The sequence below is a fragment of the Mucor velutinosus genome, assembly GCF_035048745.1.
Source record: "Mucor velutinosus strain NIH1002 chromosome Unknown tig00000093, whole genome shotgun sequence".
NCBI lineage: Eukaryota > Fungi > Mucoromycota > Mucoromycetes > Mucorales > Mucoraceae > Mucor > Mucor velutinosus.
The window spans coordinates 1,166,689-1,179,709 of NW_027041907.1; the positions used below are offsets into that span (position 1 = coordinate 1,166,689).

The 13,021-nt window shown below is 38.8% G+C and overlaps 3 protein-coding genes across 3 annotated transcripts; all 3 read right to left on the minus strand.

Annotated features, from left to right (window-relative positions):
• Nucleotides 1–1,859: 1,859 nt before the first annotated feature.
• Nucleotides 1,860–2,423, minus strand: ATC70_002130 (uncharacterized protein; the record flags this gene model as incomplete). Its single annotated transcript, XM_064821512.1, has 1 exon — nt 1,860–2,423. One exon carries the CDS (start codon nt 2,421–2,423, stop codon nt 1,860–1,862), a length of 564 nt encoding a protein of 187 aa, XP_064681198.1.
• Nucleotides 2,424–8,124: 5,701 nt separating this feature from the next.
• On the minus strand, nt 8,125–9,741 carry EAF1 (chromatin modification- protein VID21; the record flags this gene model as incomplete). The annotated part of the gene is made up of 2 exons (XM_064821513.1): nt 8,125–9,431; nt 9,498–9,741. 2 exons carry the CDS (start codon nt 9,739–9,741, stop codon nt 8,125–8,127), a joined length of 1,551 nt encoding a protein of 516 aa, XP_064681199.1.
• Nucleotides 9,742–9,981: 240 nt separating this feature from the next.
• On the minus strand, nt 9,982–12,308 carry ATC70_002132 (uncharacterized protein; the record flags this gene model as incomplete). The annotated part of the gene is made up of 8 exons (XM_064821514.1): nt 9,982–10,138; nt 10,190–10,272; nt 10,329–10,690; nt 10,740–10,790; nt 10,847–11,275; nt 11,331–11,469; nt 11,534–11,564; nt 11,629–12,308. The coding sequence occupies 8 exons, from the start codon at nt 12,306–12,308 to the stop codon at nt 9,982–9,984; spliced, it is 1,932 nt and encodes a 643-aa protein (XP_064681200.1).
• Nucleotides 12,309–13,021: the final 713 nt, after the last annotated feature.

The window sequence follows — 13,021 nt, forward strand, 5'->3', positions numbered from 1 at the left end:
GTCAGTGATATTATACAAATTTGGGCCTAACAGCTTATTTGGATTGAATGAGATGCTCGTTAGATCAGCAGAACACTTTTGATGGTCGTCCAAAGCGGAGATACCATATCTAACCGTAAAACTAGACTTAAAGCCTATCCACAATGTTGGGCACTCATAATTATTAACGAGAAATGACTGACAATAGTACCAGACACGTTGAGTGAGTCCCAATACAATATAGGGAACAAACTGTAATGAAATAGCCACCTAAAAACGACCTCATTGAAAGCCGGAATTCAACAAATATCACTTATTCGAACTTATGCTATTTGAATCTATTAACAAGTACAAATTACCCCAATCGGCCCATTTGGGCCGATTCGATAAAAACTGCTTCATCTATGAATATTGCTCTCAGTAAAAATTAAATTTAACTAGATAAGCTTTAAACCTTTCTGCATACAGTACGTTTTGGTTTTCTTGAAAAAAGTCAAAAACTGACTTTACTGTCATCATTTTACTGAGGGAAGTTTTGAGTAAAAACCAATCGGCCCAAATGGGCCGATTCTTTTACCAACAATAACTTGTGTACAACTTTAAAAAACTCAATTAAAAAAAGTTAAAGCATTTCAACAACTATAAAGAATTATTTAGTTGTGCTTGGAGCTTCCAAATATCATGCAAATGTTGTTTATGGCAAGCCTCAGAAATTGGTGTGTCGGGGTTGCAGCTGCACGATTTCTCGACTCTGGTGCTACTGTTACCTGACATGTGGCAAGTCTTACAAGATAATCGAACACGCTTGCTTCCATTATTTCGACTCATTGACACAAGCGTATGAGTCATGCATCTTCTGAGTGGTCTTCGACTTTCTTCTGCTTCTTCGGCGTTGATATTAGCCAGCTTTTGGCAGTGCTTCAGCATATTCCATGCAGTGAAATCAGGTTTAAATAGATTTCACAAAAAAAAATAAAGCAATAGTAAAATACAATAGAAATCAACTGTATTTTATTTTGTGTATAAAATGAACTGAAGATCCTGGAATTGAGTAAAAAAAAAGATTATTTATACATTTGCATCTAGCTTGTAGGATTAGTGATGATAGAGAGCAATAGGTGCTGCTATTGCGATATCTGGCAAATGTTGTTGATGTTTGATTTAAAGTGGTAATCAATGCAGGAGCACTGGCCATAAGGGTCGATTTGAGTAACCTTGATGGGCTTGGGTGAGCTATCGTCATAGCATGATTTAATGTAACCTTGATGGCTTAAAGTGTGATGTTTGTTATTGAAGTATGGAATCCTTTATCTGGGATATTGTGCAACTATGGCAGCAGGGCATAATTGTCATATGTGAATATGCTTGTTATTGATTTGATTCTATTTGGATAAAGATACCATCACTTATTGCGACCATCATGGGTGTGATTGAATACACTGTGATCAGGAGTGATTCATTCACACGATGTGCGATATAAGCATGCATCTTTACTTTAGTATTTTTGAATGGTTTTTTGATGTACATTTGAGCGCTTTCATTAATAGATCCAAACAGCATGAATTTGAATGAGTGCTATTTGATGAACTTTGGTTTTCAATTAAGTTGCGTTTGGGTGGCTATTTCATTACATTCCATGCCAATATATCCTTGAAAGAAGCATGTGATATGCCCTTTTTTCCATCATTGGCAAAGACCCGAAATGAACTAAAGGCATTTGCTTCGCATATTCCCAAGAAAAATCCAAAAAAGCGCATTTTCCACCTCTCAGTTGAGATGATATCGTGATACGAGGCCATATTATCTCTCAAATTATTTGCAGCATCGACAGAGCCTAAAATTAAAATGTAAATTTGCATGCCACTATATACTGCTACTATCTACTTACTTTTGTGTGTCTCGTATTCCTCTGCAACCTCGGGCCTTTGAATAGTAATTATTCTAACGTGAGTTCCTTCGAGCACCTTCTTGCCAGTAAGTATTGTTGTGCTACATGATGAGACAAAGGCTTTGACTTTTTGATCGCGATAGTCACAAGTGAATAGACTACTGCCATTACCTAGACATTTGCTCATGGTGTAGCAGCTACCATAGGCTTCTTCAACCTTTTCCACAATGTCTGTTTGAGGCATTCCACGAGGCCAGTAGCGGCGCTTGCACACTTGCATGATAAAGAACAAGCCAAGTTTGAAAAGCATTTTGACCATATCTGGAGACCCAAACCAAAAGTCAGCAATTACCGTTCTTCCACTACCAAACCAGGGTTGCACCAAACGCTTAACGGTGGCGGTCAACTTCTTCATGCCAGGCTCATTGCCAAACTCAGATACTGGGTCGCTGACTGTGTCCATTCTGAGGATGCAGCTCGTATGGCAATCAGCCAGCGTTTTGAATTCTTGGCCGATAGGATGAGGCTTGCGAGGGACCTTCTTTATATTTGGCATACCTATACCAAGCCATTAATTCATTGATTCATCTATCACCAAATATTTCCCTGGTGAGATGCACATGGGCATATGGCAGTTAAAAGCGCTAATCGTAGATCGGATTTGATAAAGTGGGGTCGATTAGCTGGTTTTCTTTGCCGGGAACTTCAAAAACATGCATTCTCATGATATCGTTGAATCTTTTGAATGGCATATATTCGCTGAAATCTATTGTCATCGTAAAGTGACTAGATCCTTGCTTCCAGTAAGTTTTGCGGTCACCATGCTTGACCACTGTCATAACGGTCAACAGAGCAATCCACATCAAGTACTCGGCAAAAGTGATATAGGTCCAAGAATCAAGCATATTTCTTGCATGAACATTAGTGTTTCCTATGATCAAATGAAAGTGATATAAAGGCAAGAAGAACAAGGAATAGTCCAAAGGGGAAGAAACTGATGCATAGTTCATGCTTAGTGTGGACTTGGAGCAAAAGTCAGAGCCAGATTGTCGTAAACGGCTGTCGACATATACTTGACCTTCGGTCCACCCGCCAGAAGTCAAATCAATTTCTTCTTCCTATTCGTTGTCCCCTTCGATAGCATATCCTCGGTTTTTGCCTATCAGGGATGCTTTGAGTGCTGGCGCTGCTGGAAGTGCTAGACTCAAGTCGTCGAATGTATTTGAGGCAACCGCGGGAAAGGGACAATGTGATACCAGGTGCTTCATCCAAAATAACATGGTACTTGACCTTTTCATTGACTGTTGAACGGCCAACGGTTTTCCCTTTAAAGCACAATCCAGGTGTGTTCCAGTCATGCTTTGCTTGAAAAACAGTTTTTACGTCTGCCCTGTTGATAAAACGTTTGTTGACAGAAACAAGTACGTTAACATCGAGATTGGTGTTGGCTGGAGGCATAATATATAATTTGAAATTTAAAATTTTTGTTAATATTGAATTGAATGTAAACAATGGTATTGCTCAAAAAAATAATCTCAAAAAAGGTATAAAATAATTGCTTGGCTCTTATAGTTTATGAATGTCATATAGAAGTATGGAAAAAATATGCGAACAAGCATAAAAGTATATATTTCTACTCGGCCCATTTGGGCTGACCTAATCTCTACCTGTTAATAAATTCAAATAGCATGAGTTTGAATAAGTGATATTTGTTGAATTCCGGCTTTTAATGAGGTCGTTTTTAGGTGGCTATTTCATTACAGTTTGTTCCTGATGAATTCGTAATAATAAGTCGATGATAATAATCAGGTGTCAACTGTATCTAAAACGAAAGCAAAAAGCTTCTTTATTACAGGGCATCTAGCTTGCTTAAATATGGTAGATCCCTGGTCAATGACTACTACGTTGAGATGGTATATAAATAGCAGGCCACTGGGGCCTTATGGATTGTTGGTATAGCTTGTTGAGAGGCCACCTAAGTCGATATGTTTCATGTAGTGTAGGTGGATCTCGATATCTTGACATTGGGGAGATTGAATGTATTGTAGTTCCTGAGGCACCTGTGCACACACAATTGACTGGACTTGTAAACATAGATGTGATGTGATACGATGAACATCATCTATGCTGCTACACTGTAAAAGGTGGCTTGAGGAGAAAGTGAATGTAGCCTAAGATGCATGCTTGTATGCAACAGTTCCCTATATTGTATTGGGACTCACTCAACGTGTCTGGTACTATTGTCAGTCATTTCTCGTTAATAATTATGAGTGCCCAACATTGTGGATAGGCTTTAAGTCTAGTTTTACGGTTAGATATGGTATCTCCGCTTTGGACGACCATCAAAAGTGTTCTGCTGATCTAACGAGCATCTCATTCAATCCAAATAAGCTGTTAGGCCCAAATTTGTATAATATCACTGACGCTCAAGTCTTCAAATTACTGTAATAGCGCATTTCAAAAAGAAAGATTTATGCCTCAGAATTACAATAAAAGCATTTATCACCTAAGGCTTAAGCTTCGTACAATGCTGAATATCTAAACCATCAAGTACTGATGCTATTTATTGACTTGTTTGGCAGTACAACCTACAGCGCCTTATTTATAGGTCAAATTCTGTCTAAATCTAACTATTTTCAAACACAAATAACTCATGCCACAAAGCGTCTTGAGCGCTTGAAATAGCACCAAACGACTCCTCTTGATTATGCTTTGTTTACTGATGCTTTATCTCAATTTTTGTCAGGTCATTGCAAATTTATCAAAATCCTCATTTTTGGATGAGTATTAGTAAGGGAAAATTTTTGAAAATCAAACGATCGCGTTTTTCATCCCAAAAATGAAGACTTTTTTTATGATACATACTAGATCAAATTCATTATAATGATGATATGCAACATTGGAAACTGCTGTTTTGAAACTTTTATATGCTAAATGTTGACATATTCACAAAAATGTTGTTTCCATATTTTTGCAAATTGCTCATAATTTTCGGAGTGAAAGCTGAATATAACCAGCATCAATCGATGCGCCTTTATTGACTCTTTATAGATGCATTAGAAAATAAAGTATAACAACGACAATTTTCATAGTCAAATTTAGGAAAAACGTTTAGAGAATCTGAAATTAAGTCAAATCTGAACACGGAAATACCCACTGCACAATTTCAAATTAAAGTGCAGCATTTACGGCTGCCACCACGGCAGAAGACTGAGGCCGAATCTACTGGTCGTGACGTCGGATACGGCGTCCTCTCAGTATTCTATACCTCCGTTTTTTATCCTTTTTGCAAAACGCGTTTAGTATCAAACCATATTGGTTTTGGAACCCTTTTGATTGAAAACAACACTCTAGCTTTTAATGGCACGGTCTTGCACTGTTACGAGTACATGATACTGCTTCTTTAAAGAGGAATATAGTAGGTACCATTCGATAACTAGCACTGGAAAACGTAGAATCAGCACTAAATAAATTTGTTTATTAGGTTTCGATAATTTTTTTTTGCCTATTTGACGTGAGTGCTGCTGCCATTACTTCTCTTTTTATCTCTGCTGCCTGCTTCTTTGGTTTATCATGTCTAGTGGTTGCTTTTTTGGTCATTGTCTGGTCTCTGCTGATGGCGTTCGTTCTTCGGTTTTCTATTGTGCTGGTGTTGCTGGTGTTGCTGCTGTTGCTGCTGCTGCTGCTGCTGCTGCTGCTAATCTGGTTTTTCCTGGTCTACTGTATTCGGTGTATGCTCGTTCTCTGGTGTCGCTCGTTCTTTGATTCTTTTATGGTGCTGGTGTTGATGCTGCTAATCTGTCTTTTCTGGTCTACTGTTGTATTTGGTGCATGCTCGTTCTGTGGTCTGTCTCCAGTGATTGCCTATACTCTTCTGGTGTATGTATGGCTGTGGTAAGTGGTAGATATCTTATTTCTTCCGGCTGCAATGATATAAAACTTCTTTGAACGCTTATATGATTGCTTCCTTTCTCGTGATAATGCATTCATGATGTTTGCCTTGTTGCGCTTTTTTTCTTTTTCTTTTCTTTTCTTTTGTTGGTAGTGTTTCCCCTGTAGCTTTACATGAGACATTATTAGTCATTATGTTGTATCGCAAACTTATAATACCACTGTTGCTTTTGCAGTTGTGCGTATTTGTGCCATGTTGCTTTACATCCGACTATTACTACCATGCACGTTGCTCATGTATGCATTTTTCTTGCAACAGCAACGAGCTTTTTCTGAACATCTTTGATGTTGTGCTTGTTATGCTTTTTTTTTGACTCGCTTCGTGTGAGTGTCTCTTCTTTGCTTACATACTACTATACTCCTATAGTATTGTAGCATGTTCTTTTCTTCATTCTTTTTTTATTATTATGTTTCTTTGAAGCATACCTTTTTTACGTTGTGTGGATGTGCCTATCCCTGAAGCTCAACAAGACTTTATCCGAGGCTAGGAGGTAGATAGGCCGCCTCCACTTGGTTATCGCTACTTACTTTAGTGATGATTGAGGGTCTCAATGCCTGAACTTAAAGCTAGGTGGTGTAAGTAAGGCATGCTCTAGCACCTGAGGGAAATTTGATGATAGTAACGGCTATATTGCTATATAGCGGAGCTTAAAATTTTGCCTCACATCAAAGCAGAGGGAAACCCTCGCAAATTTTTTCCAGGATTTGTGGTGTATGTAGACCGCTTTCAAGCGATCTGATTGGATAAGACCCCATAGCAATGAAATGTAATAAAATACCAAATTTAAGTATTTTTGCTAGTCTCAAGAAATTTTGAAGTGATCAAGAATCTATTATTTCGCTTTTCAGCTGGCGTTACCGCCGTACCGATACATAATAGTAATATGCCATGTTGTTTTCTATTGATAGATACAAACTAGACGTTTCCTTTTACAAAAAGAATCCAAATTCAAATTTGTCAGCTATTTATTAAAAGAGAATAGCTGACGGTGCAATGAAAGTAAGCATTATGGCTGTTATTCGGATTTGTTACTTGAAAGTTTGAAAGCTATGATCGGATCTTACTGTATTGAAGGTAATGCCATACAAATTTTACGAATATTTTGCTTTTAGAGGAGCCAATTGCTTACAATAAGATATTCCTACGAAATCAGTTATGGAGGACAATTAAAAAAAAATATGTTGTTGACACGATCTGTAGTCATCAGTATTGTACTCGGAGCTAACGAATGCTGACGCTTTGGCATCATCTCGAGGCATGGAGATATACTCTTTTATGGCTAATATGAGCAGCAATGCGCCCCTCAACAATACAGAGATACTGTTCAGCAGCGGGCTACGTATGAGTATTATAGGTCTTTATTAACATGTACACTGGTGCAATTTATAAATGCGTCGTATCAAGTACATGTTAAACACTTTTTTTCTTACTTTTCAAGTGTAATAGAACGAGAATTTGCATGACACTGCTTTCTTGTGGATTGTTTATTGTGTTTTTTCATCAATGTGTATATACATCATGCATGACCTAAACGCTGTAGCCAATATAGCTTTTTTTTTTCTTTTAGACGAGCATGGACCAACATTTACAAATGTAGACAATGTCATGATGAAGCAATTATTAAAAAAGATATTTAAAAATAGACAAGGAAAACTCTTCAAAATGGAATGGCGTAAATTGCAATCAGCACTGACCATCTGTTATTGGAGTATGTACGTATGTATCTGCAAACCACGTCAAAGGAGAAATAATTTTGCATGTATGAGAAATATAACATGTATACTTTGCTATGCATGTCTTCATACATAGCGAGTCTTGTATAACAAATAATGCCTATCTTACACAATGGCATACACCAGCCACTTGATTATCATGCGCATACTATTTTTACATAACGTAGAGCGCGCTTTTCAAGTACTCTTATTAGCGCATTAATCTACCATATCTTCTTTATTGTAGTAACATATCATCATCTCTACTTGCTTTGGATGTTACACGATATCAGGCATTTTACCCCTACAATTTACTGGTCGCATGAATCCACATCTTTTAACAAGCACTGGATAGCATTAAGTATTTTAGTTTTATTCAGGATTTGTCATATAAATTACAGTGTATGAGAGTGAATGAGTGAGTGGGGAATGACTGATTGAAAAGAAGGGAGTAAAAATGTAGATGCATATAAATACATTAGTCGTTCATCGTGTGAACATAAAGTCTGGCTGATACAGGAAATACTAAGGAAAGAAATTTGGGGTAACGTTATTCTCTATTGTACATGTGCAAAAATGAAGGTATGGGGGTCTTAGCAGTATTGCTTATCCAAAAGTAAGTCAGGTCCTTTCCATAAGTTGATAAAAATAGCAGTGGTCAGAATGATGGCAAAGCGACACCAACGGAATATTGAGCGAAATACATAGCGGATTTGAAACAGGATGTGGTTAATAAGACCCTTCTTGGGTTGATCTTCATATTGTAATTTGGTGGAGGTGGTTGTCAATGATGGTAATGAGTGGTAATTGGGGTATAAATCAACTTCCTTGTACAGATTAACTGTGCCTTCAGGTCCAAACAAGTCATCTGTGCTCGTTGCAGAGGCTGCTAAAAAATGTTCTGCTTCATCCAACATACTGCGATCATCAACACCCATAGTCGAAAGGATTGTTCCTAGAGCATAGTCGGCAGGAGCGGTATAAAATGAGGTAAGGTTACGTTCTGTTATACTAGCGAGATCGAATAATTTGCCTGACAACGTGGACAGATTGCTATCGGATTTACTTTTCGTCAAGCAATGCTTGGACCAAGCGTTTTCCAATTCGCCCATGAGACTCTGTTTTGAAACACATGTTGAGAACACAGAATGATGGCCTGATACGCTTGGTGTATTTGATTGTTGCGGTGACCATAACCCTTTGTCTCGTAGTGATGACAAGACAAGTCGATGATCTTCCAGACTGTCGTTCAGTTCCCTGATGTGAATGGTCTGTCTTTCGAATGCTTCCTGCAGTTGTTCGTAGCACTGATTTGTCAGTTCAAAGTTCTCGAAATCACGACGAAGGGAATCCAAATCTCTTAGTGATATAATCAACTTTTCCTCAACGGCTTTTTTGGATAGCTGTAAATGCTTGTTTTCAATGAATAGCTCCTCCATCTTGATGGTGAGTTCTTCCAGCAATTCTAAATCTTCGTTCTGTTGCTGTTCATAATCTCTTTTTTCGTCTAATTGTCTGGCTCTTTCTTGTTGGAATAGTCTACTCTCTTCCAAGTCTTGTACCTTTTGTGCGGCCAAGTCCAAATTGTCCTTCAAAGTTTCAATTTCTGCTTCTAGTTTCCGTTGCTTTTGTAAGTTGGTTTGATTGGTTAATTCAAAATGCTGCTGTGTGTGTTCTAGCATATGTTCAAGGTCTTGATTCTTGCGTTCCAGCGACTCAATGATGGCATCATATGCTTTTTTGCTTGAAATAAGTCGCATGTTGTTTTCGTATTCTTGATGCTCATGTCGAGTATCGAATTGACAATTTTTTGCGTTTTGTAGTAGTTTGTCGTAGTCAGATTTCAGATTCTGATTATGTTCTAGCAGCGATTTCCCTATTTCTGCAGCCAACAACAAATCTGTATGTAATGCGTTTTAATGAGTAAACCATTTTTAATGCAATTTCTTGTTGATGTAGCACTCACTTTTCTCCTTCTCTCTAAGCGATTTATATGCATTTTTGAGTAACGAGCCCAATTCTGAGGCTGATTTCTCAGCAATACCAGAGACGGACGACATGAAAGAGCTAGATGAATCGGCAGGAGAATAGGGTGGATCGCTGTCCTCTTGGTATACATGTGTTGTGGTAGGTGTTGATTGAGAGTATTTGGTAGAAACAACCTTGAGTCTAGGTCGCAATTTGCTTTTATTTAAATCAGAGGCAAGCATAGCAGAGAATATGAAAAAGAAGGAAATGAGAAGAAAAAAGGTATAGTGTTCGGAAATGATCAGCCTTCCTATTTATTGTTGTTGTTGGTTGCCCCCTTTTTTCTCGCTGTATTTATTTATATGACATTCACTCACATCCACCTGCTGACTCCCAGGTTAAAAAAAAAAAAAAACTGTTGGGGAAATACACTTTTTCTGTACATGTGTTTCACAAATAGTCAAGACAATAGGTTTCTTTATTTAATCACTTAAATCAATCACCTCTGCTGTTGTGGCTACAGTGCCCTTCATTTTACGCTTCTTTGGTAACTGCATTTCAGTCTGGAGGAAGCTGAAGCGAAGCGCCATATTGGGGTCTGCAATCAGATCATTAGCCAATGGACCCACGATAATATACCTAAATTGCAGATCAATAAAGGTACCAACTACAAATGCACACCCATCTTACGAGATGCTGGAATACGCTGTGAGTAAGAAATCTTGGTTGAGATAGTTCTCTGCAATCAAATGATTCAGGATACGTTCAATATCCTGCAAATAGAGAGCAGTGAGAAACAGATTCTCTCTACACACAACATGCAACATACGTATTCGCTGTATTTGCGAATTGGCACCTGGATGCTCTTGTCATTCATGACGCGAGTTTTCACAATACCTAGTCCTCTGCCCAACAACATTTGCACTAATTTAGGCATTGTCACCCTTTCGTTATGTTGTTGTAAAACGGTACACAGGCGAATGATAGTTTCAGCAGTTGAACGAATGTCCTCTACTACAATTTGTCCTTCGGGGCGTGTACAATTATCGCAAATGCCACAAGGCTGATCAGGTGTAATTTTGTTTACCAACGCATCTTCCGAGCTCACAGAAGAATCCAATGCAAAGTACTTTTCAAACAACACTTTGCGACACGTCTTGTAGTTTTGAGCATACTTTACCATTTCATACACTGCACATTCATGAGTAGACATAGACTCGACAGCAGCTGCAACACTTACATCCATGCAATCCACTGACTTCGCCCACTAACAGTGAGGACAATCGCATAGCTACACAGTGTGAGTGAAACGTCTCTGTTGTTTTCATATTTATACTTTTATATTACCATCTGTACCACGATAATAGATTATACATTGTGCAGTTTCACCATCACGTCCAGCTCTTCCGCTTTCCTGGTAGTAGCCTTCCATTGACTTGGACATGCAGTGGTGGATGATGAACCTTGTCTCCAGATGATTGATACCCATACCAAATGCAATGGTAGCTATAATCACCTGGATGGACCCCGCTCTCCAGTTTTGATGGATCATCTCCTTGTCTTCCTCATCCATATCCGCATGATAGGTACCGCATCTGATCTTTCCTTTACTCTCCTTGTATATACTCTTTGCCACAACCTCGGTGTCCTTCTTGCTTAGACAGTAAATGATGCCAGATTGATTTCTATAGTTTTCTAATATCCAGTCTGTAATGTGTCGGATCGTTGCATCCGCTGAATCCGGCCGTTGTACCACACTGTACACAAGGTTTGGTCCTAAATAGATGCAAGGTAACTATGGGCTAGTAGCTGATAATGCCAACACACATACTATAAAGTGGCGCACTAAACACCAGTGTGCCGTTTGGAACTTGAGGCTGTTTCATGTCCAAGATTCTCATCACATCCTTCATCACTGACCATGGGCAGGTTGCTGTGAGTGCCATGATCTTGGTTTTGGGAAACACTGTCTATAGAGGGTATGTTGAGTAAGTGTACATGAACACCTCATTCCATGGCCATGGCTAGATTTACTCTAAGTATATTCAATTGCTTGTAATCAGGTCTACAAGAGAGGATGATTGTCAATGCCATGATCCAGCATATGCGAGCTATGCACACTATCGTACCTAAAGTCGTGTCCCTGCTGTGAACAACAATGCGCCTCGTCGACAACGATTCTTGTGAGTTGACCAGCATCATAAGCCTTGTTCAGTCTTGCCATAAAGCGTTTACTTTTAGCAATCTTTTCTGGTGTGACATAGAGTAGCTTGAATGGCGTGGCTTGGTTCTGTTTTGGCACCATGCCGTCTTGTATCGTGTTTACTTCTTCTTTGGTGGATGATCCAGTCAAGTAGACAGATGGAATGTTGGCTTCCTGCAGATGATACACTTGGTCCTTGATTAGCGATACCAGGGGCGAAACGACAAGCGTGAATCCATCTTCCAATAGCGCTGGCAACTGATAACATAAGGATTTACCTCCACCTGTTGGTAAGACGATGAATAGGTCGCGTTCTTGCTCTAGTGCAGCATTGAGGATTGGGAGTTGCAGGCTTCTGAATGACGAGATGTTAAAATAGTCTTTAGCGAGTGTTTTCAACTGATGAGACCATGGAAAATCTGAGGAATCGTATCGGTTTGTGTCTGAACCTTGGGCGTTGGATTGGATGGCTGCCTGCGCCATTGTGTCTAGTAATGTGCTTCTTCGTGCTATTAGCTCTTGTCTATCTGATTTGAGCATGGCAATAGAAGCATCTATCGACTGTATCTGTTGGTTGATAGCCTCTAGTTGACTTTGATGCGACATGATATCGGAAAATAGGGGTAAGAGTCAAAATGAAAAGAAGTATAGGGGAGAGAAATCTTTTTTGGTTATTGTGATACACAACAAATGGATTTGTTGTAGACCAAAAATAGCTTTGATTGAACACCAGCAGTAATCAGAGCTAAAAGGGCTTTCATTTTAGCCAAAATCTGGATTGAACTAGAGGCAGTGGGATCTAAAGTGTGCTAGCCTTATAGATAAAATGGATCTGAATGGAAACATTCCATCTTATTCGATGGTTAAAAATAAAGGCGAACGAGGTCTCCTAAAACTGAAGCAGCTGTATGTTTGGGCCAACTTGATGCAAGTCGATTACGCATTCGGTGATGCGTCTGGTGGATCATTGACCTCAATTCATTGTGTGGAAATAATTTAAATCTAATCAAACTAGCCTTTAGTATCATCTAAACTAAATGTCCTGAAAAAATGCTTCATCAGAACAGTAGCTGTTTCGAGTGAATCGCTAGTCTATTTGAAAGCGTCATTTACATCAGTTGAGGCCATCTGACGATCGTTTTTCGGTGTATAAATTAAAATTCTGTTTTTTTTCAGGGACCATTTTGATCCTCTTTCAAGCCGGTGATCTGCCTGTCATCAGATATTCTCGGTCGTTTTGCTGCAAAAACTAATTTTGCGGTATAATCCTGAACACACGTGTTTGGGCGAAATGCAGAATTGACAAATGTCATGTAATT